The following is a 27,873-nucleotide window of genomic DNA, read 5'->3' as shown; positions in this document are numbered from 1 at the left end:
TGAAAACAACTGCCAACACTGGTTTGTACATCAAGTATTCAATGGGGAGAGCAGAACCAAAAAAGCCTTGCAGAAGCCAGCTCTGCACATCAAATCACAGGTTCCAAATCCTAACTTTTATAAGCCATGCCAAAATTAATTATGGAATTAAAGCCAGACATTCAGATGGTAGGTATGAAGTGTTTCACTACATGACCTGTTTGTTGTGATCTCCCTTTCCTGCTGAACTGAGAAAGGTGCAATTCACTTCAGCCAGTCCTAGAACAGCTGGTTTAAACGGGCCCTTCTCAAATACTATTTCCTCCGTTGAAAGAATTTCAGCTTTAAAGGTTTGTTCCTGATGGGGAAGTAATTTTTGGGTTTAATGGTCTAAATTTCTTCAGGGGTTTGTGGTAGATACAGATCCAGAATGCCTTTGTATGCTTGGTTTTCATGTGCTCCCAGCAAACATGCCTTAGGTCTGACAAAGATGGGTGAGTTGTGCCTGTTTTCTCAATGACAGCCACGTTTTATTTTTGACTGATGTTCAAAGAGCCTCTTTCAGGCTCAAATTCTGTCCTACATTAGCTTCAGCCATAAAAAGCAATGAAACTGCAGAGGGAGACAAAAGAAGAGTATGACCTCAAAGTGCATAAATTTACCATCACCCCAGTGCTGTACATAAAATTGGAGATGCTGGGAGCACAAATTCCAGCCAGCCCTCCCTGTGCTGTGGAATGGTTAATGTGGTCTCATCTGCTGAGGGCTTCTCAAGTGGGAATAGATTTTGGCCCAAGGGTGGGAGACCGGACAGACAAAGGGCTGGATTACCTCAGGGTTTGTTTTCTCTGTGAGTCTTGGCCTCATGCTTTGCCCTCTCACCGTAGTTCAGTCTGGTGGGCTCTGTAACATTCCTCATTCCCATTCCAGTGCTGTTCGTGACTTTGCCAGCTTCTCTGGCATTCACAGACCTGCTGTCCCATATTGCCTTCAATTCTGGTACTCCAGGGTTTAAAAGAAACTCTGTCCTGAAGTAAAGCCAGAACATTTGTTGTTGTTTTCCATTGTTTTGTGCATTTGAATATGTTTGTTTGAGCACAGAGGCCTCAGGGAGGGGAGGAGGTGGTGTGCAGGCAGTGAAACATCAGGATGTAAATGTCAGTAGAAGTGTTCTGGTATCAAAACGGCCTCATTTAAGCAACATACAGCTCCAGCCTGACCTCAGATCCTGCAGAGATGTCTGCATTTAATGTAGCACAGCATTAACAGGATCATTCTGCACTTCTTGCCAGCCAGAGACAGCTCCCAGGGAACTCTGTGAGTGCATCTACAGCTTAGTCATGCCACAGCTGCTGGCTGGATTTTACATCCCATGGTGGCACCTGGCCCCACGCTGCCTGACTTCAAGCATGACATTTAATTCTGCTCTTCAGAAGGCCCTGAGGAGTCTGCAGCTCCTGCTTGGTGGCTGAGGGTGTCTGGGTTTGCCCTCAGCCCCTTGCAGGCTCGGGGAGTACAGACAAGACAAGGTGTTCCCAGCTCCAGGAGTTTGCTCTTGGATGCAGAGGGGATGCCACCCAAAGGAGCCACCCATGGCATTGTCCCCAGCAAGGATGGGCTCTGGGCAGTGGAGATGTGGGGCTGGGAATGCCTGCAGGGTTTGGGCAGGGACTGTTCTGCTGCTGGCTCACATCAGTGCCTGTGACTTCCCAGTGAGTGCACTCTGACCTGACTGCTTTGTTTCATGCCATGAGGAGCTGTGCTCAGGCCCGTTTCTGCTCACATTTGGCTTGTGTTTGGTCTGAAATGGGCGGTGGGGGAAAGCCTGTCCCCAGCCCTCCTGCTGCCATCCCTGCTGCCCAAAGGAGGTGGGTGTTGGCAGGGGAAGGCTGCCACTCTGCTCTGCTCTGCTCCTCTCCATGGCTGGGTCAGGGTCAGGCTCTGGGCACGAAGAAACACTGGAGATAAACAGAAATAGAATCCCCTTCCAGTTATTTGTGAAATGCCTTGGGGAGATGCAGTGACAAGGCAATCTCAGAGGCCACTGTGATGTCTGGTGGGTGCCTAGGAGCTCTCAGAAATGCCCCCTCTCACACAATTTATCTGCCACCTTCTCCTCGCTGCTGGTGACAAGATGACAACCAACAGTAGCAGGGTGTTAAAAGGCTCCCTTTTCTTTTTCTCCTTTGATGTAGAAAGTAGCTCTCTTTCTCAGAAGGACCATGAAAGGTTCCCACAGATCTTTGCCCCGAGCACTTACAGTAATGAAAAGCTAACTTCAATGTCACGGGTCTGAAGCATCTTTATTTAGAGCTGTTTAGGGCTCGGATTGCCTGTTTGTGCTGTGCTGGAAAGGGGATGATGCTTGTGTGCTCTTTAGGGCTCGGACTGCCTGTTTGTTTGTGCTGTGTGTGAAAAGGGGGTGATACTTGTGTGCTCTTTAGGGCTCGGACTGCCTGTTTGTTTGTGCTGTGTGTGAAAAGGGGGTGATACTTGTGTGCTGTGAGCAGGGCACTGCCAGAGTGAGATGGGGAGGGGAACCCATCCTGGGCAGGGTGTCTGTGCCCATCCTGGGCAGGGTGTCCACGTGCAGGAATGACACTGAGGAATGAGCCCTAATGGTTGTAAACTGCAGAGACTGGAGGTGCTAAAGCAGCCCCTGTGATAAATGAGAGAGGATGCTGCCTGCATTTTAATTGCTGTTGCAGCCTCTTCCATCACTAGAGTAAACAGAGTGCTCAGTGGGTCAGGGATGGAATTGGGAATCACTATCTTCATGCACTTAGGTAATGCATTTCCTTGATTTCAGTTGTGATGTATTGATTCTGGGAGTTCCTTCTGTGCTTTTCTTTGCTTCTCCCTTGCCTTGATTTGTACCCTGTCAGCATTGACAAGTTTTTAGGGACGTGGACTCCCAGGGGCTTTGTTTGCCATGATTGATTTGGTGCGAGGGGTGAGCTGCTCAGGAGCCTGGGAAACTGATGTGAGCAGTGGTCCAGAGGTAAATAACAGCCAGGAAGGTGCTTAGCTGGATGGGCTCCTTGTTTGAAAAGAAACAGCAACCCCAAACCAGGCACAATTCAAGTGTTTATGGCCTTCCTCTCCTCCTCTCCACCGAGCAGACTCTGCCCAAAGTGAAGTGATGGGCACAAAACACTGCAAGCACTCCTGCTGCAGCCCAGCCCCGGTGTGTGACGGTGTTCACAGGGGTCTGAGCATGAGGGAAGAGACGAGGATCTGACTCCATGTTCCAGAAGGCTGATTTATTATTTTATGATATATATTACATCAAAACTATACCAAAAGAATAGAAGAAAGGATTTCATCAGAAGGCTGGCTAGGAATGGAAAAAGAAAGAATGATAACAAAGGCTTGTGGCTCATGCAGAGTCCGAGCCAGCTGAGTGTGATTGGTCCCCCCAGTCTCCCTGGGGATGGGGATCATTTCTCTGTCCCTGCTCTGGGCTGGTCCCCAGCAGTTTCCCTTCCTCGAGGTGCAGCAGGAGGGCAGGACCAGCTGCCAGTCCCCAGGAGTGGCTGCAGACACTGCTGAGGAATGTTTCACCCGGGTTGGGTGGCCTCTTTGTACCTCCCTCTCTGAGACATCGGAAATGGAGTTTAATTTCCACTCTGCTGTGACCGCTGATCTCTTGTCCTGAGGGATGTCTGCTCTAGCACCACTGACTGCACCTGCTTAAAATTCATTTTGTCAAATTAGCATAGGAGAACTTGCACAGAAATTGGCAGCCTCCACGTATTTATTCTTCCAGGTGTGCTAAGGAAATTGCAGCCGCTGCTATTGAGTTAGTGCTGGAGAAAGGAGATTTAATCCTTTTTGTTCAAGACAGTTGAAGGAATCCTTTGGCTTTTTGTTCTGAAAACATCTGTGTGGATCTTGTCCTTCAAAGATTTCCTGAGCAATTTCGTGCGGGGGCAGAGCTGACAGTGCTGTTTGCTGCTGTTTGCTGCTCTGCTGGCAGCAGCTGCTCAGACAAAAACCTCACGTACCTTTTGGGGTTTCTGCCCAGAGCCGAGAACTCGCCGTGGCACTGAGTGCATTTTGTGTATGAGAGTTTTAGCAAATGTAATTAAACTCTCATTTCCTGACACCTCGGGAGGCTTGACCACCATGGACTTCTTGTAAACGCATTCAGGAACCAGAAGTTACCAGCACCAGGGACTCCTCGTTCAGCAATTTGGCCAAGGTTGTATTTGTACCTGAGGGGTAATCCTGTAGTGCCCTGAGGTACAAATTCTGGAAAAGAGAGGCGGAATTAAAGAATGCCACACCTGATTAGAGGAATTGAAACAGATATTTGAAAGTGCATCTCTCTCCGTATAAAGTCCCTCTTCTCCACTTGTAGTTAATAACTTTTTATTCTGCTGTTCTTTCACCATGCAGCCCCAGAAGTATTTTACTAGCACTGAGAACTAGAAAGCACCTCTCCATAGCAGCCAGCCCAGTTTGCCACATGGCTTTTCCTGTTGTTGAGCCTCTCATGCATGGAAACAGAGCTCCACAGAAATCAGTTGCTTTAGGAAAAATCAGAATTTTTAAAAATAAGTGTTTTTAAGTTCAGAGCCGACAGGACAATGAAACACAACAGTACTAAAAGAAAATGTTGTGAACTCAAAAAGATGATGAAAATGAGAGCAAAGATAAGGATTGTGATCTTAGAGTAATCCAGAGAGGGAGGAGAGAAAGGGTGGATTTTGTTTGTAGTGAGGCTTAGCAATGGCTCTCCACTCCAGCACCCAGCTCCCTTTTCCAGCAGAAATGGCACTTTCTGTGCCAGTGCAACACCTTGCAGCCAGGAGGGAGCCTCAACGTGCCCAGTGGTGCCCAGAGTGTGGGTAAGGGAAGGGCAGGAGCGGGGAGCCTGCGCCAGAGCACACCCACCATCGATCCAGCTGTGACTGAAGCTGTAATTGCCATTAGTTCAGTCAGATTCTGTCTTGATACCCTTTCTTCAAAATAGGAATGTCTTAATTAATTCTCTCATCTCCTTTCCTTGTCCTGCTGTTGAACTCTAAATGAGAGGTGGCATTTTCTGTGGGGCAGTAATGAGAACACGGTGATGGAATAAGGAGCAGATTGAGCTGGCATTTCCTGTCTGATTGGTGCAATATATTGTTGTTTTCCAGGGCCAAAGTGAAGAGAGGTGTGAACGTTTTCAGTGTGAGAGCCAGCAGCCCCTACCTGTGGGACATCAGGGAGAGTGTGGATTACACTGGCAAGTATGCACCAGCTGTGGTTGTGTGCCAGAGGAGATCTGCTGCTGAGAACAGGTAGGTCATGGCTGCTTTCAATACATTTTAATGATTTTAATACATTTTCCTCTGGTGCATGAGGAAATGCTTTTGGAAAAGCTGTGGCTGTTGTTGTTCAATCCGCCACACAAACGTTACTCAGTCCTAGTGCTCAAAGGAAGTGAAAACCAACAGAAAATGCTGTTGTCACAAATGATTTGGAAGAACTTGTTTCATATCTTTGAGCTTGACTGTGAATAGTTTAATTTTTTAAAAATTATCTTCATGTGGCTGTTTGTGGTGGATTTTTTTTGTTTGGTTTATTAATTTTGCTTGAGGTTTTCTTGGTGGATTGTGTCCCTTTCCTTTCTTTGTTGGTTTTTTTTCTTGTTTCTGTTTTGGTCTTTTGTGACTACATGAAAATGATGCTGAGGGTGAGATTTATATGAATTTTTGATCTGCAGAAGGAATAGATTTTCTGTTTTCCATTCCCATTCTGCAACATTGACGTGTCTTAAAATGCCTTCATCTGGCAGGTGGATGTTCCTTTTTTAATCACAACTCACAATGGTTTAATGAATACATTTTTATATAATGTGCTGCTTCTTGTTCATTGTTTCTGGAACTGCAAGTCAAGTGCACATTTATAATGACCAGACTGCCTTTGTTTGGGGCTGGCATTGCTGATAGAAAAATTCCCACTTTATGTGTGTGATTCACATGTGAAATGTTACAGAATCTAACAGGGTTTGGGGATTTATTACGTTGTTTATGATATGTAAGTAAATACCTTCTGAACATAATAATTAGGAAGTTTCATCTTCTTGCAATCTGCGTGTATAAAAAAAGAGGAAGGGAAGAACTTCTCTTGGTAATCACTATATTATGATGGCTCAGATTCTACACAGTTCCTTTGCTATAGATGCTGAATTTTCCTCAGCTAAAGCAAATATTGTCATGTATCTGGCTGAATGGCATTGGGCAAAGCAGAAATGTGTGTGTATGCCAAGGTGGGAGCTCCCTGTGCTGGGCACAGTCTGTCAGATTCCTTAAAATCCCCCTTCAAAGCTACTGGAAAAAGGATGAATATTTTCATTGACAGAAATGGGCATTGGATCAAAATCAGAGATTATTTCAGCAATGTGTTTTCCATCACACTTTATCTTGTTGGGCCCATGGAGTGCATTTGCCTGATTTCTGTTTCTCAGCAGGAAAATGTAAAGCAGCCTCATGGGGAAATTGAATCTTGGCAACTTAACTTCCCTTCACTATTCATCATCCGGTGGCAATCCTTTAAAATGACCCCCGGTACACAAAAAAGAAATTACTATGTCATCTTTCATGCAGTGGTTGTGGATTCTGTGTGCTTGCACAGGCTGGGTATAAACATTGCTGGATGTTTATTGAAAGAAATCTGGGGCTGTACACAGATGTCACTGGAAGGAAAACCCAGGCAGGAAAAGGTGTTCATGTACCTCTCCCGGGACTCCTGGTTTGATTTGCTCCATCGAGTTCCCAGCTGAGATTTTCTGGTTTTCTCACTTTCGAGAACTTCTTCCTCCCTCTTTGTAATGAGTGCAAAGTATTTGCAATTCATTACCCAGTGTATTGTTTTCCTCATTAAATTTAGTTGGCTCTGTTTAACTCTGCATCTGAAGAAGCAAGATCAAGCATTACGTGGGGAAAGAGCGCATTACATGTGCTCTACAGATTTTGGGAAATGATTTTATCCTTATCTAGAAATGTTTGATGTCACCAAATAGGCATACTGGGTCACAGTTAAGTAATGAGGTCCTTTACCAAATTTTTGGCCTCCGTAGTTCATTTAGAAATTACAGAAACTCTATTTGCATATTGTTTAATTTCTCCTAAAAAGCAGAGGTCTGATCACATGGATGCAAAGGTGGCAATGTTAATTAACTGCAGATTCAGTACCTTTGTGTTCCTGATAGTTTTACATGGATCAGAAAATAGTGTTAATAAAGCTAACTCAGTGTGACAAGTGTAATTTCACGGCTTAAGGAGGCACTTGTGCAAGTGACAACCCAGAGCAGAATGCCAGAGCCTTCCCAGCCCGGGGTTTGAAATATATCCGTCATTTTGTTTGGAGAGGTTCTGGCAGCGGCAGCTTATCGTAACAGGATTAACATATAAATATTATCACAGCCAGCAGGGTGTTTTCAGATGAATATTAACAGCAAATATTATGATTCTGTCTGGGAATAACTAATTAAGCCCATCTGTCAAATACGATTTGAAGTTCTCGTGCCTTGCTTATTACGGGCTGGCGACAGTGTTCCAGATTAATGGTGAAGCAATTAGAAAGTTCTCCCCAGTTCTTCTGATTTCCTTCTGAGGCAGTAATAATTCTGTACCACTCTAAATCCAGACCCAGGAGATGATTAGATGGGTTTACTGCCTGTAGCATCTGCACAGCCCTGCTGCTGTTCCCTTTGAAGCACAGATCCCCCAGCCCTCTCCTGGCAAGCAGGTGAGCAAACAAGCAAAGAGAAAATGCGGTGGGAATGAAGCAGTGATCAGAAATGGGGCTGGGGAAACCCTTCCAGCACTGGCTGAGTCTGGGAGATGCATCCGGATCTGTGCCATCCTTTACTGCTGCCCTGGGGGCTCCTGATTTTATTTTTGGGGGTTCCCTGTGTAGTGAGGCGAGTGGAACAGGAGGGTGAGGTTCAGGAGTCCTGCATTTGCCGAGTGTTTCCTTGGCTTAGGGCTGTTCCTCACCTTACCCAGAATGGGCCTCTCTGCTGTGCAGGGGTGATGGAGAGGAGGGGCAGCCACAAGGTCCAGCTCTGGATTCCTGTTCTTCCCCTTGTTGCTGCTGGACTGGCACTGTGCCCGCTGGGATGGGCCTGGAAAACCCTTGGGGGGCTGGAGATGAGGATTTATGGGGTTTTCCTCCTGTGCAGAACACCACTGGCTGGAGATGAGGATTTATGGGGTTTTCCTCCTCTGCAGAACACCACTGGCTGGAGATGAGGATTTATGGGGTTTTCCTCCTCTGCAGAACACCACTGGCAGTGCTTCCCTCCATCCACAGCTGCTGGGGAGACATCAGGCAAGATGGTCTGGTGTGATAGTAATGGGTGTCTTGATCCTCTTACAATATTCTATTCATGTTTATATTTTGGGGTAGAAATGTTTGTTATTCCCGTTCCATTACTGTGCTCTGTGCCTGTGGCAGGAATGAAGCCACTGATTCAGTCAAATACAAAATAATCACAGGCGAAGCTTGGCCATCTCTGAGTAGAACCGTAATGAACATTTCCTGCTTTATCACCAAAAGTGTTTCAGTTATATAACGGATAATTTGCTTGGCAATTTCCTTCTCTTTTTCTGGAAATGTAACAAGGACAGCATTTGTTTTGGTACTTTTCCTCCTCAGTTCTGTAGCACTGAAGGAGTTGCTGGTTTGTGCTGCCTGAAACCAGATGCTGCTGTCAGAGAAACGGATTCTCAGTTTGAACTGCAAGCGACTAAATCAGTTTGTGAGAACGTGAGCACAGTGAGAGACAGTAACAGGATCTTCTAGGCTATATTCTTCATTTATTCCTGCAAGCCTCATTTGTTCATGGCACTGTATTTCAGGGCTTCATTTTCTTAACACTTTTATAACTGAAGAAATTAACTTGATATTAAATAACAACAGGGGACTGGAAAATGTATGCCAACACTGCCTTTGATTTTCTACACAATATTTTCTTTGTATTGCATTTATGCCATTGTCCTTAGTGCCCCGTTTCTCTCATTTTCCCATGCAATTATTAAATATTTTCATGTTGTAAATGCAGTGAGCTATTGCCTCACTCTCTTACTTGTTGCACATGCCAGTACATTTGATGGACTCCCAAGAGTGCTGTAGTCCTAAAACACTTCTGAAGCCAACAAGAGCAACAAATTTAACATAAATAACAGCCTAATGGCCACAATAATTACACTCTGTCTCTTGCTGGTGTTCATCAAAATGCTTCATAAAAGCAATTTAATGTTTTAGATCACCATTAATTTTTTTCCTTGCTCCCATGTGCTCACATGACTTTGTCACCTGGAAATGGATTATTGCTTGGAAAGAGAAGTTTCTATTCTAAAATAAGAGAAAAGGACGTGTGATGTAGTAAAAAAAATCCCTTTATATTTTGTCACATCGCATCCTGTGGGAATCATGTGAACTTCACTTTGTCACTATGAAATAGAAGCAAGAAGGAGATTGCAGAAATCAGATTTGAGAGTGGAATATACTCGAGGGTGATGTTTTCAGAGCTGGACAGGCCCAGTGAAGGGCTGGGCTAGGCTGGATGTTGGGGATTTTAGTGGCAACCCAGTGCATTATTTGTTTATGTGAATTCTAAGCAAAAAAAGATTTCTCCTATTCATTCTTTAATCCTGGTCTTCTTATTGAAGGAAACTGGAGGGAAGGGAGAAAGGTGATGCTTTTATGTTCCAAAATTGCTTTGTGAGAATAATTATTCAGCCCTAAAAATTGTCTGTTCACTCGGGATTGTTGGTGCTGATGTAATACATTAGGATGTCTCTTGTTGGGCAGGTGGAATGTGTTCATTTAACTCTGAAACAGCAGGGTTGAACTCCATTTCTGCTTCTGAGACGTGTGGGTAATGATCAGCTGAAAACATCTTTACCCTGGGTACTTTCAGAGTTTCATGCTGTGTACACTTTGGGTTTTTCTGTTTCCTTCCTGTGCTATTGGAAACCTCCAGGCTTCCAGGAGTTTGTCTGTTGTGATCATGTGAAAGCACTGAACATCTCAGAAGTCATGTTTACATTCCTCTGTTTGAAGGCAATTAGTCACAAGCCTCCATTTCTCATTTTAAAGCTTAAATGTGCCCTCAGAGAGAGAACCCCTTGAGATGTTGAGGCAAAATAAATTTGTCTGAACCAAGCCTCGGTGCATTATTATTTTACATGCTGACCCACTTTTTCCATTTTTTAAAAAAGAAAACTATTTGATTTAGCAAGAAATGCAGAGTCTTTCTTGAAATAATTCTACGCAATGCTAATACACTAGAAAAGATGTTTATGGTTATCATCTGGGATCAAGCAAAAGGAAAGAGATGAAATAATAACCAGTTATTCGATAAAGGCATTATTAGCCAACTCCTGCACCTGTAGGTTTGAGACATTCATTTTAAGAAAGCACTTCAAAGGCACGGGGAGGGCTTTGGCACCTCCGGGGGCACTGCTGGGTCTGGCATTCGCATGGAGCAGCTAACCCCGGGAACTGCAGCTCAGAGGGCAGAGATGGTTCCCTTTAATCTCAGCTCAGTCTCGGGCTCTCCCTGGGGAGCACGGCTGTTCCTGCTCCTTTGGTGTTGGGCAGGATGCTGCTGCAAGTGGGAAAGGTGAGAACCAGCACTGTCCTTTGAAGCTGTTAAAGAAAATAAATTCCCTCATTCAGGGATTATCCTTTGGAAATACCAATGTGTGACTTCCACGGTGCCCCAGATGTGCAGATCTCCCGGACTGGAGTCCTTGGAGCAGGATATTGGCAGAGCAGCTAATATTCAAACGTCCAGGGATCAGTGTGGGAGCTGTGCTGGCTCCCCACAGCCAGGGAGAGCTGGGCTCCCAACTCCAGCTCTCATGGCGTGTGTGGGAGTGATGATCTCATTCATCAGTAAACACAACTGCTAAAGGTGTTGTGTTCCTTTCAGAGGGCTTTGCAGGAGGGCTTGTTTATCTTGGCCATTCTTATGTTTGGCTCTGCTCCAGTGACGGTGTGTTGCAGGGAATAATGACAGACAGGGGGGCTGCAGGCTGGTGTCCTCAGGGCCAGGCTGCCCACACCTCCAGCACAGCTCTGCAGTCCTCCTCTGGTATCCAGAAACCCTGGGAGGAAATCCTGTGTTCTCTGCCCTGTCACAGCTGAGCACAACCTGGAAGAGTGTTCCTTAATTTGAGCTGGAGCAGTTCCACGTTCCCAGATGGCAGCATCAGGGTAACCCACCCCAGCTCAGCCAGCTGTGGCCTCAGGGCACAGCTTGGAGCAGAGGGATCCTGGCTGCTTGTAAGGAGGATGCATTTCATTTCCTGAGCTAGTTCATCTGAAAGCATGTTACCCCTTGGTATATTGGATTAGATCTTACTGGGTTTTACTTCACTTACAGAAACACTCATGGAAGGCAGGGCTCTGTAGGTACTTCATGTATGGGGCTCCCAAAGGACACCAAAATGGAACATAGAGCAGATACTCAATATTCCCTGTTCATGAACTCTGCTGGAGTACAAGGAAAGCTGTGCTGGCTCAGAGGTGGGGCTGTGCATGGCCCTGAGGAGTCCTGGCAGGAGTTGTGATCATTCCTGTGCTCACACAATGAGAGAGCCTTTTCTGATGCTCTCATGGGAGCAGTCAGAGTGTCATTTTTGGCATTTCAGAGGTTCCCCAGACACAGAGCTGTCTGTGCTGTGTGGTAATCCGGCTGTTCTCTGTGAGTTACCAGAGATCAAACCAGGTTCTGCAGCACCATGGTCAGCATCAGCAGTTGGAGGGAGTTCTCAGGGGCTCTTCTGAAGGTACCGCAGCTCTGCACGCAGTTGATCTGCAAACAGTAAATCATGTTGGGGCTTAATCCCCTTTCATTGAGAGCTCTTGGCATGAAGAGCTGGGAATCAGATAATTGGAGGGAAGCAGTCTAAGGTGAAGTCGTTTGCTGACAGAAGTCAGTTACAGAAAAGGCAGGTAATTCATGGATTTGCTGGGGATTTTGTCCTCTCCTCCTGGGTGAGGTGCAGGTGTTTCTGTCACCTCCCTTGTGAGCAGAGGCCCTTCTTTCTGTCTCATATTGAAGTAGCTAAAGGATATTTCCAATACTTTGGATAACCTCATTCATATTTATTGTCTGTATTTTTACCCTGGTTTTACCCAGTGTAATAAACATAATTTTAAGCTTGAGGAAGAATTATTTCCCTTAAGAACCTTCAGGATTCATCATTGTTATGCTTGCTCTGTGTTTGTGGTACTTAGCACTGTAGTTCTTAAACCTTTAGTAGCCCAGAGGCTAAAAATAACAATTCCAATGGGACAAAGCCAGTTTGCTTTCTATTACAAAAGAGACAGCAAGTGAGTAATCTCCTGTCTATTAAAAATCTAATATTAAATGCAAAAGTGTGTCTTGTGAAAATATCTCTAATGCTGCTGTTGATTTTTTTTCCCCTTGGAGGAAATCTTGTAAGAAGTAATACTAATTACTGAGAGAGTTGGAAAGTTGAGTGGATGACTTAAAATATGAGCTGAGGCTAAAAATATGCCTGTTGCTCTTGAGACATGGGAATTCCCATGTTTTGGGTGAAAAATTAAATCTGTCACATCTAAATCAACACACGACCAAGTGTGGGCCAGAAGGTTAAGGGAGTTATGTAACACAGCCTGGCATCCTTCTAAATCACAAAGGCAGTCCTAGATAAATTCCAACTGCTAGTACAAGGCTGAGTTCACTGGGCATTTGCATGATTTTATGGCTTCAGCTCCCCCTGTGCAGATGCATCAATGGCACAGTTCTCTGGAGTTATTGCTGGTGTGTCTGAGATCTCTTTTTGGAGTTTCTCTTTTTGGAGTTTCTGTTGGCTTCTGTGCCAGTTAAAGAATTTGGCTGTTTGGGATGCCTTGTCTTTGTGGGTGTCACTCAGTCTGACATGGACATGTGTGTAAAAGCTGGGCACAGGGCAGGGGTCTGAGCTGTGGGATTCCGTGCAGAGCCGGGTGTGCTCCCTGGATATTCTGGGTGCCACCAAGGAGCGTGCAATGTGCCCCATTCCTGCCCTGGCAATCTGCACCTGCAGCAGCACACTGCAGCCTGGCTGGCGTTGGCAGCCCGAGGCACGGTCTGGAGCTGAGTTCTGTGGGGTTTGGAGCTGAGTTCTGTGGTGTTATCCGGAGCTGAATTCTGTGCTGTTCTCTGGAGCTGAGTTCTGTGGTGGTCACTGGAGCTGAATTCTGTGGTGTTTGGAGTTGAATTCTGTGGTGTTTGGAGCTGAGTTCTGTAGTGTTTGGAGCTGAGTTCTCTGGTGTTTACAGCTGAGTTCTGTGCTGTTCTCTGGAGCTGAGTTCTGTGGTGTTCTCTGGAGCTGAATTCTGTGCTGTTCTCCGGAGCTGAATTCTGTGCTGTTCTCTGGAGCTGGTGCAATGTGCAGCACACTTTGTGTCTCTGTCACAGGCTGGATCTCAGTTTGCAATCCGTGCTCGTTGTGTGAGTGATGAATCCTGTTCTGTGTACGACGGTTTGTCACTGAATGTGAGCAGAGGAATGCACAGAGAAAACATTCCATAAGTTAGACAGGAGGATTTTAGAGTGTGTGGCAGTGGGATTCAGGCTGTACATCCATGGCAGTAAGTGAGCTGGAAAGGGACCAGTGGCTTGTTGCATGATTCTCTGGAAAAGTGCAGGAGTTACTGCAGTGTGTGTTCCCTTTGTTACTCAGGAGCCCTCGCAGTTCTTCATGTCAAAAGTATAAATGTGAGTTTGTATCAGGTATACTTGGAAATGTGATATTTGCAGCTCTGCTGCTCTGCCTGTGATGTGAGAGTGGCCTAGGCTGGGTGTTAGGTTAGACATCAGGGGAAAATTCTCCACTGGAGGAGTGATTGAATTGCCTGCCCAGGCGGAGTCACTGTCCCTGGCCCTCAGAGCCATGGTTTGGCTGATCAGGTGCTCTTGGGTCATGGGTTGGGCTGATGATCTCAAAGCTCTTCTCTACCCTGGTTAATTCTGCCGTTCTCCTGTTCAGTGATGAGAAGTCCCAGTCCATGGGAACGTGGCCCTGGCAGGGGTGCACCCACTGCTGGCTCCGTTTCCAGAAGGATCCAGAGCAGACCCAAGGCTGTGCCCGGGGTTCTGTGCCAGGGTGGCACTGAGGGATCACCTGCACTTATCAAATGTGCTCGTGTTGTTCTTACTTCCAGGGGTTACCTGAAGCTAATATTCAAATGTGCAATTAGCTGAATGGATGGCTACTATCTGCAGTGATTCTTGAGATAAATTTTCCCTGGCATGTTGCAGGAATGCCTGCCTGCCTTTTTGTCAGCTTTAGCTGAAATATTTGAAAATCCCTTCAGTGTTGACAAGATACCATCTTCTCCAGAAGTTTTACCTGTGACCCAGAGCCATAGGCTCCTTCAGCAAGTCCTTGGTCACAGGATGAGCAGAATCCTTGAAACTGGGACTGGAACAGGGCCTTTCACTGTGAGCTTGTGAAGTGCCGAGTGGAACTTCTTCATTTTCAGTTTATTATTGCACTCTTCATTTAATCTCATACTAGAGAGAAAACAATTAGCTTGAATAATTTTCAATCCAAATCATCTATTCCTGAGTGGCAAATATTGTACCTGGAAACAGATCGATTATGAAGTGTTTCCTCTGGGATGTATTTTCCTGTTAATTGTTGAAGCAATTAATTTCCTTACAGACACTTGCAGGTCTTTGTGTGAAGTAGTGAAAGCAAGGAGAGCAGCAGGCCTGGAAGAGAACAAAAGATGCCTGTAAGAAATGAGCACAGAACGGATAAATAGGATGTATGTGGAGCGCATTCTCTGTGCTGTCCATACATTACGCACTTGTCAGCATCCATAGCGGAGGAGCTGTAGCAGCTGCAGAAATCAGGAGATGCTGGAGTGGATCTGGGATGCATATTCATGAGGAGCAGTCTCACAGGAACACACGGGACTTGTTCCACGGGACCACGGGCACAGGGAGTTTGGCAGACAGGCTCTGACGAGTCTGGCTGTGACACGTGTTTCAAAATAACATCTCCCTCGTGTCCTGGGATCCACAGGTTGGAAACATTTGGGTGGATTTTTATAGGGAAAACAAAGTTCTGGTTTGCACTTTGGGTGCCAAACCCCAAATTTATCCAAGCTGTGTCCCTTGCCAGTCTTTGAGTCTTTGCTTGGAAGCATAAGAAACTTCATCATGTTCTTCTATTTCTGAGTGTTGATTTCCAATTCTAAATGTCTGTTAATATAAACAGACAAGGCTGTTCTCCTAAATTCCACTGCACTTGGCAAAATGGCTGCAATTTAACTTGGTGTTCCCAAAAGCTAGATACACCTCTTACATGGAAATTTATATCTTCATTTTATAGCTTCGATTCTTTGCCAAGTTGTCAACTACTGAACGGAGGATGGTGCAACAAATAATTTTGAATTGTCCTAATTATTTTTGTAGCTTTCAAATCCCCATGTTATATTTCCATGATCTCACCAATATCTATTTTATGTTAGAGATGCATTTACACATTCAGTGCATACCTATTGTCTATATTGCAATTCTTTTTAGGTTCTGATAGATTGAATCAGGTTTGATTTTATGCACGTTCAATACCAAGAGGGCTGAGGAAGAGAGGGGGGTTGTGGATTTATTCTGCATTTGTTTTCTATATTTGAGTAAGATAAACCTCTGACTTAGCCCATAAGAGTCTCAAAGAGAATTACAATGTCTTGATGAAAAATTACTGTTTGTTCAAAAATCAAGACTTTGTTCTCATAAAGGACATGAAAATAAATCTTGTTTGCAGTGGCTCTCAGCAGCAAAGGATCAGGAATTTACTGTCTCCAGAGTTTTGGGATAAATGACAGTTTTAGAAATGCAGCCTTATGATCAAATCTCTGAGATGGTGGGAATCAGCAGTTGTTTTGTAAAAGCTGTATTTTTGCTCTTTACTTTAGGTGTGTGGATTTGGCACTCTCATCATTCTTATGTAATTCTCTAGGAAAATATCTCTTGTGCAGTGGTTTAAGGGATTAATCTTGTTTATGAAAAGAAATGCTTCTTCTGCTTCTCGGATAAACCACAAATAAAGATTTTACTCTTCAGTTGTAATCAGGACTTGTAAACTCACCCCAAAGTCCTAATGAACTGCTAATGATCACCGAGGTGCTTCCATCAGGAACCGCAGAGTTTAATTGTATGGAAATGCACAATTAGCAGGCAGGTGAAGGCTCCAGGTAGGAGCATTGCTGTTGGGCACAGCCCTGTACCACAGACCTGCTGGGATGGAGATGATGCTCTCGCCCCCTGTCACTTCAGAGGCTGAATATTTAATTTTCCATTACTAAAAAGATGCAGTAAATGGAACTTTTTCACTTGTAGTGGAAAAGGAAGAGTTGTGCCAGGGGCAGAGCAAAGAAGGCAAATATTTAGATGTGATCTAGAAGGAGAAGCAGGATGTGCATTTATGGAGGTGCAGTGCAAACACAGGAAGGAAGGAGTAAATGACAGCCCTTCATTTGTCCCCAGCCTGGTTTCAGTGCTGTGATGTAGGGTGCAGGCTGCTGGAAACTGGCCCATGCCAGGAACAAGCCCTGTCAGCACTGTGTTCACACATCTGGCTCTGGGGCACCATTCCTAAATACCAGTGTTCACGGCAGGCTGCAGTCCCTCAGGTGCTGTGGCTGTTCAGAGCATAAATGTGTATTTAGATCCATCAGAAAAGGAGCATTTTTGATCTGTGCCTGTGCAGAAGTCTCCTGTTCTAAAATTAGAAAGTCAATTTGTCTGTTAAGCCAGGGGAAGAAGCAGCTCTACATGGCCTCTGAAATTAGCAATGGAGCAAGCTGTATTGAACTCATCTGCAGCTTTACACTCCGGGCAGTGGCTGCATCCAAGACTGACAATATTTCCCCAGGCTGTCACAGCTATTTGACAAGGGAAGGAGGGGGAGCAGGGAGTTGCTTTAGTCTGATCTCTAAGTGAAATAACCAACTGAACTTTTAAAATCATCCAGAAGATTAAAGGACACTTCAAACAGCCTGGTGTGTCAATTTATTCTGCTGAGTGTCTCTTCCTTAATTGTCACAAAAGGAAGGCATTAAAGCTAACAGAGTCATGTGCTCTGCTGAAAGGTGCTGCTGCTTTAGAGAAAGGTGTTACTGGGGAGGAGAAATGCAGAGGGAGGTCTTTCATGCAGTACAGAGCTAGGAGAAAAAAGGAAGTAAGGCAACAATTTGAATGCATTTGATTTTCCACAGATAGTACTTGGGAAGGATTCAGCATTGTTGTAGATATGCAAGAATCTGTGTCTCCAGTTACAGTGAAGTGATGGCACTGCAAAGGCAGAGGAGAGGCACTGACCATGAACAGCTTCAATCCCCACAAATTCTACAGAACTGCAGCCTGGAGAGGCCCAAGGGCCTGGAAAACTCCAGAAGCTTTCAAGGAAAAAGTGTGATGTAGTTGTAAAGAAGTGCACATAGCTTTTGCTGCTCCCCCCGCCCCCAGAGGCCTGGGTAGAAATGCGAAAGAAATTTGTGCAGCAGCATATCAGCCCTTGAGAATGATTTCCATGACTAATAATTCAAATTAAGTTACATACATGTATGTGATATTAGGCGATTGCAATTTCAATATATTGTAGATTAAATTCACCTAATATTTGTGCTGTGCGGGCCACATCTCAGAGAATGTGCATAAAGATGTCAAGTCAATTTCTCAAGCTTTTTTCTCCCATAATATGAGATTTTTTTCCATTAGCTCGTAATTTACATATTGTTTCTGCACTCTGTGGATATTGCTTTCTTTTTTGTTTATACATCAACAATATTCATGCTTTCTATTTTTAACATTATAATATTCCCCCTATTTCAGGGGAGTGTCAACAGGCAAGTGGATATATTCAAGTGCTGTGGTGTGTTGTGCAGATTTTTCACTAATAATAGGTGTAGGATGGTTTATTTCAAAGGAGAGAACTTATGCTTATTTCTGTCATAAATACAGCCAGCAGTACTGCACATGTGCTAGCTCCAGAATCCATTTGTCATTTTTAATGAAGGAAATAAAGCACCTAACTACAGCTAGATCAGTTTTTCATTAATTTCATTAAGTTTTTTTCCTTTGGAGAAAAAAAGGGGATTTTAGCCAGGTTTGGAGAGCAAACGAGTCTCATGCTGCCTGTGCATGTGTGCCTTAGATTTGACAGCACAAAGCTGACTCAGAGATGGGCATTTGTTATCTGTGTCAGGAAAATACACAGAGTAGAGGAAAAACAGAACAGAGAGTCTCCAGGCAGCTGAATTCTTATCAATAGGCAATTATGGAAAAATCTTAAATAAAAGCTTGTCGTTTCTTGGACACAAGAGCCAATCAAGCTTGAGACAGTTCTGTAGGAGAGTGGCTTTTTCTTGCTCCATCCTCATGGAGCCTCTTCTTTTCCATGCTTAAGTAATTGCCAGAAAATCTTGGCTCTGTAGTGCAGACCTGGCTTTGGGGCTTAACTATCAACATGTGGGACTGGGGAGGAGCTGAAGGATGTGCTCTGGAAGGCAGGGGTAGGAATTCCCTTCCATTGAGAGGGGCTGAAAGGTGTGCTCTGGAAGGCAGGGGTAGGAATTCCCTTCCATTGAGAGGGGCTGAAAGGTGTGCTCTGGAAGGCAGGGGTAGGAATTCCCTTCCATTGAGAGGGGCTGAAAGATGTGCTCTGGAAGGCAGGGGTAGGAATTCCCTTCCATTGAGAGGGGCTGAAAGGTGTGCTCTGGAAGGCAGGGGTAGGAATTCCCTTCCATTGAGAGGGGCTGAAAGGTGTGCTCTGGAAGGCAGGGGTAGGAATTCCCTTCCATTGAGAGGGGCTGAAAGGTGTGCTCTGGAAGGCAGGGGTAGGAATTCCCTTCCATTGAGAGGGGCTGAAAGGTGTGCTCTGGAAGGCAGGAGGAGCTGGCAGGTGTGCTCTGGAAGGCAGGGGGAGGATGGATGCAGGCAGGCACTCCCAGTGCTCCTGTCTCTGGTCAGTGCCAGTCCAGGGTGTTTGCAGGGCTGGGTCCCCCTGAGGAGAGCACCAGTGCTGTGGCGAGTGCTGCCAGTGCCAGGGCTGGACCTCCTGAGCTTGGGCAGGAGCTGCAGGTGCCCCCTGGGCTGAGGAACATGTGCCCACCTGAGTAACTGCTCTGTGCAGCTGCAGGTGCCCCCTGGGCTGAGGAACATGTGCCCACCTGAGTAACTGCTCTGTGCAGCTGCAGGTGCCCCTGGGCTGAGGAACATGTGCCCACCTGAGTAACTGCTCTGTGCAGCTGCAGGTGCCCCTGGGCTGAGGAGTTGTGCAGTTCCCCTGAGCTGGAGGAACGCAGCAGAGCTCACCTTGAGCAGCACACACACCAGCCGAGCAGGGAGGCGCGCCTTGCCACCTCTGCTCCTCTCCCAAACCCAAAACACAAGCTCTCTCAAGAGGGACAGGGCTCAGCAGGGAAAATGGAAGTCAGTATCTTCAAGGTTAAAAAGTTCTGTCTAACCTTTCATATTATTGCTCAGAAGAATTATATTTTTGAAGTTAATAAACCACGTGCATTCACCTCGTATGGCTATTTCCCTCCCCAAACAAATTGCTTTTATTGTCAAAGCTACAAATTCGGGCATTGTGATCGATACCATCGTTTTATGAGCTGTCAGGAAAGGGACTTGAAGATGCAGCTTTGCTTGATTGTGTAGGAATAAAGATTGATCAGCCCTGTTGCTGCTCCTGTATAGATCCTGGCTGATTCCCATCCAGAGTACAAAGCAAAGCACCATCCCCTCATCCCTCTTCAGAATCACACAGTCGATAGCTTTCCCTCTGTGCTTCTCTGCAGCTCCTCAAGGTACAGCCCCAGTCAGTGTCTGACAAAGGGCACAGAGGAGGAGCACATTCTGGTGTTGGGGGGTCTGTTCCCGTTCCACGTGTGCCCTCAGTGATAAAGGGCTGTCCCTGCTGAGGGGGAGCACCTTCCTTCCCTCCTGCCTCTGCTTTGGCTGGCAGGGAGCTGCTGTGGCATCAGAGTGCCAGAAAACAGCACTGCCAGTTATTGTGGTGGGTGCCCAGAAGGGCTCAGTGCCCGTGCCAGGGGTGCCAGGGCAAGGGGGGCAGCTGCAGGAGAAGGCACAGGCTCAGGTGAATCCAGCTCCAGCAGCACGTTTGGGGTGCCCTCAGCCAGGGGATGACCCTTCATGGTTTGGGTTCCACATCAGGAGTGGGGACATCAATGCCAAGGTCCTGACACTGAGGGATGGTATTAAACATCTCATGCTTTGTGTCTGTAAAAGCTTTTGACAGTTTTGGATAGGAGGCTTACACAAACAAATCTAGAGGTAAGAGTGGCCATCGTTCTGTGGCAAGTCCTGCTCTTACTTAAGTGCTGGGTTCCACTGGATCTTCTCTTGAGTTTGTACCTTTGCTTTTATGGTCTTACCAGGAGCCCTCTGGACCTCTCCCTGTCGAAGGTTGCCTGCCCTGGAATCCCACTGAAATGGAGTGGAAAGCCCATGAAAATCTCACTGCATTTGCACTCAAGTGACATATGGCCATGGTGTTAATTTAAAAAAACCCAAAACTGATGGTCCTGTAGTCTCCATGGAGACTGAGCATGCTGGAAGAGGTGGGAGTATAAAATATTTTCAATTTTGGGTTGAAAGGCAGAGATCAAAAGTTGTTCTGGTTAAAATGCTGGTGGGTGTCAACATGCCTAGTTGAATGATAAGGAATTTTGCACAAATGCTTTGCAAAATGTTTTGAAAATGAGATTTTAAAGCAGGTTTCCTGTAGTATTTTTAGTGGGTATCTGGAATAGAGCTGGATGTGTACTGTCTGTGCCTTTGTCACATTCCTACCAGAGTGCATGAGCAGGGAAGTAAAATACTCATCCTGGCAACAAGGAATCCTTGTTTTACAAGGCAGCATCCCAATTCTTTTAGAGGATCATAAAAAGTAAATGAAAGGAGACCCAGCAGAAATGGAGACATTCCATGTGATTAAGATGTCTGGCTGTCAAAGAAAACAAAAAAAAAAAAAAAAGCTTTCCCAAGCTTGCTTTGGGGAGAAAAGAGCAGGAAAACCACACGAGAAGTATTCAGCAAAGGAGCAACAATCCTGTTTGTTGGTAGCTGGTGAATTTGCTGTTCCTCAGGCACTTGGAGAGCATTGCTGGGAAGGTGTTACTGGGGGGAAATCACCTCACTGGCCAAATGCAAATGGACAGCAGCAAGGGGTGCATTCTGCACCTTTCTGTTCCCAGGTGACCATAGAAACAGCTTTGCTGACATCCAAAACGCAGGGTTTGTGAGCTGGCATTGAAAAATCACTAATTCAATGGTTTGCATCTGAAATGGCCGTGGGCAGGGTGGGACTGACAGGTACAGGACAGACAGTTTGCCGGCTAGGATGATTTCCATGGGGAGGTCAGTTAAAACAGCAGAACTGCCAATTCTGGCTGTTTGCACAGTGCCAGTCTGGCTGTTTGCACAGAGTGCCAATTCTGGCTGTTTGCACAGTGCCAATTCTGGCTGTTTGCACAGGGCCAATTCTGGCTGTCTGCACACAGTGCCAATTCTGGCTGTTTGCACACAGTGCCAATTCTGGCTGTTTGCACAGTGCCAGTCTGGCTGTTTGCACAGTGCCAATACTGGCTGTTTGCACAGAGTGCCAGTTCTGGCTGTTTGCACAGTGCCAGTCTGGCTGTTTGCACACAGTGCCAATTCTGGCTGTTTGCACAGTGCCAATTCTGGCTGTTTGCACACAGTGCCAATTCTGGCTGTTTGCACAGTGCCAGTCTGGCTGTTTGCACAGTGCCAATTCTGGCTGTTTGCACAGAGTGCCAATTCTGGCTGTTTGCACAGTGCCAATCTGGCTGTTTGCACAGTGCCAGTCTGGCTGTTTGCACAGTGCCAATTCTGGCTGTTTGCACACAGTGCCAATTCTGGCTGTTTGCACAGTGCCAGTCTGGCTGTTTGCAAAGTGCCAATTCTGGCTGTTTGCACAGAGTGCCAATTCTGGCTGTTTGCACAGTGCCAATTCTGGCTGTTTGCACAGTGCCAGTCTGGCTGTTTGCACACAGTGCCAATTCTGGCTGTTTGCACACAGTGCCAATTCTGGCTGTTTGCACAGTGCCAGTCTGGCTGTTTGCACAGAGTGCCAATCTGGCTGTTTGCACAGTGCCAATTCTGGCTGTTTGCACAGTGCCAGTCTGGCTGTTTGCACAGAGTGCCAATCTGGCTGTTTGCACAGTGCCAATTCTGGCTGTTTGCACAGTGCCAATTCTGGCTGTTTGCACAGAGTGCCAATTCTGGCTGTTTGCACAGTGCCAATTCTGGCTGTTTGCACACAGTGCCAGTTCTGGCTGTTTGCACAGTGCCAATTCTGGCTGTTTGCACAGTGCCAATCTGGCTGTTTGCACAGAGTGCCAATTCTGGCTGTTTGCACAGTGCCAGTCTGGCTGTTTGCACAGTGCCAATTCTGGCTGTTTGCACAGAGTGCCAATGCTGGCTGTTTGCACACAGTGCCAATTCTGGCTGTTTGCACAGTGCCAGTCTGGCTGTTTGCACACAGTGCCAATTCTGGCTGTTTGCACAGTGCCAATTCTGGCTGTTTGCACAGTGCCAGTCTGGCTGTTTGCACAGAGTGCCAATCTGGCTGTTTGCACAGTGCCAATTCTGGCTGTTTGCACAGAGTGCCAATTCTGGCTGTTTGCACAGTGCCAATTCTGGCTGTTTGCACACAGTGCCAGTTCTGGCTGTTTGCACAGTGCCAATTCTGGCTGTTTGCACAGTGCCAATCTGGCTGTTTGCACAGAGTGCCAATTCTGGCTGTTTGCACAGTGCCAGTCTGGCTGTTTGCACAGTGCCAATTCTGGCTGTTTGCACAGAGTGCCAATGCTGGCTGTTTGCACACAGTGCCAATTCTGGCTGTTTGCACAGTGCCAGTCTGGCTGTTTGCACACAGTGCCAATTCTGGCTGTTTGCACAGTGCCAATTCTGGCTGTTTGCACAGTGCCAGTCTGGCTGTTTGCACAGAGTGCCAATCTGGCTGTTTGCACAGTGCCAATTCTGGCTGTTTGCACAGTGCCAGTCTGGCTGTTTGCACAGAGTGCCAATTCTGGCTGTTTGCACAGTGCCAATTCTGGCTGTTTGCACAGTGCCAATTCTGGCTGTTTGCACACAGTGCCAATTCTGGCTGTTTGCACAGTGCCAATTCTGGCTGTTTGCACAGAGTGCCAATTCTGGCTGTTTGCACACAGTGCCAATTCTGGCTGTTTGCACAGAGTGCCAATTCTGGCTGTTTGCACAGTGCCAGTCTGGCTGTTTGCACAGTGCCAATTCTGGCTGTTTGCACAGTGCCAGTCTGGCTGTTTGCACACAGTGCCAATTCTGGCTGTTTGCACAGTGCCAGTCTGGCTGTTTGCACAGTGCCAATTCTGGCTGTTTGCACAGAGTGCCAATTCTGGCTGTTTGCACAGTGCCAGTCTGGCTGTTTGCACAGTGCCAGTCTGGCTGTTTGCACAGAGTGCCAATCTGGCTGTTTGCACAGTGCCAGTCTGGCTGTTTGCACAGTGCCAATTCTGGCTGTTTGCACAGTGCCAGTCTGGCTGTTTGCACAGAGTGCCAATTCTGGCTGTTTGCACAGTGCCAGTCTGGCTGTTTGCACAGTGCCAATTCTGGCTGTTTGCACACAGTGCCAGTCTGGCTGTTTGCACAGTGCCAGTCTGGCTGTTTGCACAATGCCAATTCTGGCTGTTTGCACAGAGTGCCAATTCTGGCTGTTTGCACAGTGCCAGTCTGGCTGTTTGCACAGAGTGCCAATTCTGGCTGTTTGCACAGTGCCAGTCTGGCTGTTTGCACAGTGCCAGTCTGGCTGTTTGCACAGTGCCAATTCTGGCTGTTTGCACACAGTGCCAATTCTGGCTGTTTGCACAGTGCCAATTCTGGCTGTTTGCACAGAGTGCCAATTCTGGTTGTTTGCACACAGTGCCAATCTGGCTGTTTGCACAGTGCCAATCTGGCTGTTTGCACAGAGTGCCAATTCTGGCTGTTTGCACACAGTGCCAATTCTGGCTGTTTGCACAGTGCCAATTCTGGCTGTTTGCACACAGTGCCAATTCTGGCTGTTTGCACACAGTGCCAATTCTGGCTGTTTGCACAGTGCCAATTCTGGCTGTTTGCACAGTGCCAATTCTGGCTGTTTGCACAGGGCCAATTCTGGCTGTTTGCACAGTGCCAATTCTGGCTGTTTGCACACAGTGCCAATTCTGGCTGTTTGCACAGGGCCAATTCTGGCTGTTTGCACAGTGCCAATTCTGGCTGTTTGCACAGTGCCAATTCTGGCTGCTCTTGGTGCTTCAGCTGAGGAAAGTCTATTGAGTCCTCCCTGGCTGCTGGTGGATGGCACTTGTTGATTTGAATTTTTTACATCCTGTTGCTAAAAGCCAGGGATGTCAATGGATTCAGCAGCCTGGGGTGGGGAAGAGGAGCGGCTTTGGGAGGGAAGTTGGCTGAGGGTCTGTGCAGCCCATTGCTCTGGTGCTGGTGTCCCTTGCTGCCTTTGGAGCCCTCATCCACTGAACTGACCCAGGGCAGCTGCAGATACAGCCTGGGGCTTCTCTTGGCTTCTGGGGGCTGGATGGGAATTGCTTGAACAAAAGTGAGTCTTACTATTTTGGGATGGAGTTTTGCCAACGATATAACCACAACAAGATTTCTTTATTAAAGTACTTTTTGAGCATTATTAAAATAAAAATTAAAAGTCCCTGCCGTCTTTCTCCTTTCAGATCAGAGCTGAACAAATACATAGTTTGGGGAAGACAGGAAGGAAAAAACCACACATGAAATGCAAAAATGCTTTCAGTTCTGTACCACTGTCTGCCTTGGAATTGCCTTCCTCTGTCAGTAAACAACTGAACAGATGGAAAAGGTCTGAAACAAAGGGAAAACATTAGCTAACAAAAATGCTGGGTGCTTGTTACCTGGAGAGAGTGCTTGAGTGAAGGCAGATAGATGAGGGCTTGGCTTGCAGCATCAGGAAATGTGCTTTTACAAATCACGGCTGTTGGGTTTTGTTTTAGGCAATGTGGTAATCTTGAAAGGAGCAGGCATTTCATGCTGTAGGTGCTGGCACCACCAAAAATAGAAATGGCTTTGGTAGCTGTGAACTTTCTCAGCAGTCAGTGCAGTGTTTTTCTCATGCTGCTCTGTGGGGGAAACTCCATCAGTGCCTGCTTTGCCCTGCCTGCTCCTTGTGTTCCCTGCCAAACCACCAGGTGATTCCCTGGCTTTCTCCATTTGCACGAATAATTCAGTAACAAGAATTTTTGCCTGTCATGCATCCCATTCTGTATTTTTTTGACCCTGTAATAGACTGACGTCAAATTATGGCTTAAATTTAGGCACCTGGTTTTGCAAGCAGCACTTTGGACAGTAATTCTTTATTTCTCAGAGGCTGGGAAATTACACCTATTTTTTAATTGCTTTGATTTGTTAGTACATTTATATTGAATCTGTTTATTCTTCCCCAACTCCCTCTAATCGAAATTAGACATGTAATTAATTTAATAATAGCGCCCGGGTCAAAGACATTATTTCATGCCACCTCTCAGTTAATAGGAATGAAGATATTTTATTTTGAAGACTATTGTGTATGCAGAAATTTTCCATTTCAGAAAGAATAATTAGCAGTATTGTTAAGTGAACCGGGTTTATCTTTGGTCAGCTTTGCCTTCCAGAATGAGCGAAGAGCAGAACAGCTGAAATGTTTTCTCTGCTGCTCAGTTCTGGCCTGGCACATGCAGTGTCCTTGGCCAGTGCAGTCACTGATTTCTGTGCTTAGCCTGACTGGGCCATGGGAACTGACTGGGAAGTGAGAAAGGAGCGTGCCAGCTCCTGGGGAGGGTCAGCACACAGCCAGCTGCTGTGGCTCCATGGGAATGTGAGCTGTCGGTGCACGGGGGGCAGATCCACCCTTACGGCTGAAAATCTCTGAAAATCTCTGCTAGTTCAGTTCTTCTTATCAAATTCTGATTTCAGGATAGGAAGGTGTTGTCCCTCTCCCCCCAAAACCCAACTAAACCCCTTTTGTCTGTGTAGTTCAGACACAAAGCTCTTTAAAAATCACTCTGTTCACTTGTAACCTGTATTCGTTTGCCAAGGCTCTGAGTGGGTGTTTAATTTTATTTAAAGGACAGTGTGAATAGCCTCTGGGGCTTAATTTAGAATTTATACAATTTCCCACTTCTCTGAGATAAATCCTAGTGAAGGAAACATCTTTCATATGTAAAGAAAGTTGTGATTTCCACCCCATTTAAAGTCATGTTTTATTTAGACCATTCTATTTCCTCTTCTCTTGGGGCAGTATCTGAATTCCTTGTCAGGTCATTAACTACATTAGATGCATTAGATGAAAACATTTGAACATTTTTTGGTCAGAGAAACAACATTTAATGAATTAATGCTGTGTACATATTCTCAGCGGGAGCTTTTTGCTCTTTTCCTGCCTGCCCAAAATTGCAGGAGCTTTTTGTCTTAATGGAACTGGAGTGGGCACTTGAGTGGGCAGGTCCCTCTGTGTGCTGCAGCTCTTCAGGGGCTCTGATGGTGAATTCTGAACCCTTTCCTGCTCACGGGCTGGGCTGGAGAGCTCAGCACTGAAAGAGCTGCAGGAAATGTCATTTTGGGAGGGGACATGGCAGCACCTGGTGCTGGGGCACTGCTCCATGCCCTGGGCACCTCAGCACTGAAAGAACCCCTGTAAATGTCATTTTGGAAGAGGACATGGCAGCACCTGGTGCAGGTGTGCTGCTCCATGCCCTGGGCACCTCAGCACTGAATGAACCACAGTAAATGTCATTTTGGGGAGGACAAGGAGCAGCACACCAGCACAAGGTGCGCAGAATCACAGCTGGGGCTGAGGGATGCTCCAGTGAGAGCAGGAGAAGCCGTCATCACGCAGATGTCATCACACAGACCAAACAGCCCCAGTGGAAATGGGGAGAGGAGCTACCAGCAGTGCACTGGTGACCTGCACAATGACAGCAGTGACCTCTTCCTTGGAAATGGGCATCGTTCACTGCTCACACCTGAGGGGATTTGAAACTTGCTTTGACTGGTTTCTTATATTCCTATTGATTTTACAGTTTTCCTTACAATTAACAGATAAGGTGCTTTTCTCCCTCCACTCAGCATGTTATTTATCCTTCCCAGACAAGGGTTATTACATGCTGTCTCTTTTTCAGGCAAAATCCAATAAATTTTCTGATCTCTGCTGTAAAACTGGGGTAAACGGATCGTGCAGAGGAGTCATCTGTCATGATTCCTCCTTAGTGTCTTGCAGGAAATGAGCAGCCAGGAAGAATCTACCAAGGCTGAAAGATGGCATTTCCTTCTTTTAGCTCAACCTCCAGGAACCCAGCCTCAAACAATGGAGTTTATATGAAATTCTCAACTTATTTCTCCCTGGGCCTGTTGTTTTGTTTTGAAGAAACCGAAAGCCTCACAAGCTTTTGAGGTTTCTGTTCTTTTTTTTTAAATGCTTATTGGATCTTTGGCTGGAAAAACACATCCCTTCAGTGAGCACTGGCACATTTGTTCAGTTGCACTTCATTAATATGCACATACTTAGTCTGCTCTTGATTGCTCTTGCTGCCACACCAGAGGTGGGGGATCAGCCACTGGAACCAACATCCAGCTTTTGGCAATAGATAAAACCATGGGAGAGCTAAAAAAGGGAGTGATTGCTGTTCACAGACTGGGGTGGTTAGCCAAGGAGAGGGACCATTCTGGGACCCCTCATAGCCGAGTTTAGAGGGGTGGGTTTTGCATAATGACTGTCCTGCAGTGCTCACTTGGCAGCCTTCCTCCGTAAGGTGCCCTGGAGCACAAGCTCTGTCCTTCCCTTG

The 27,873-nt window shown here is 46.2% G+C and overlaps 1 protein-coding gene across 3 annotated transcripts in view; it reads left to right on the top strand.

Annotated features, from left to right (window-relative positions):
• TMEM132D (transmembrane protein 132D) overlaps window positions 1-27,873 on the top strand; it is a 196,621-nt gene that overhangs the window by 69,706 nt on the left and 99,042 nt on the right. For all 3 annotated transcript variants that reach the window (XM_054288889.1, XM_054288887.1, XM_054288890.1), the window contains one exon: window positions 5,124-5,267. In XM_054288889.1, coding sequence (XP_054144864.1) covers window positions 5,124-5,267 — 144 coding nt within the window. The remainder of the gene's footprint in view (window positions 1-5,123; window positions 5,268-27,873) is intronic.

Source organism: Melozone crissalis, unplaced genomic scaffold (genome assembly GCF_028551555.1).
Source record: "Melozone crissalis strain CALT ecotype California unplaced genomic scaffold, PUWL_Pcris_2 ptg000063l_1, whole genome shotgun sequence".
Lineage (NCBI taxonomy): Eukaryota > Metazoa > Chordata > Aves > Passeriformes > Passerellidae > Melozone > Melozone crissalis.
The sequence above is the reverse complement of the archived record's forward strand: the minus strand, read 5'-3'. Positions and strand labels throughout refer to the sequence as shown.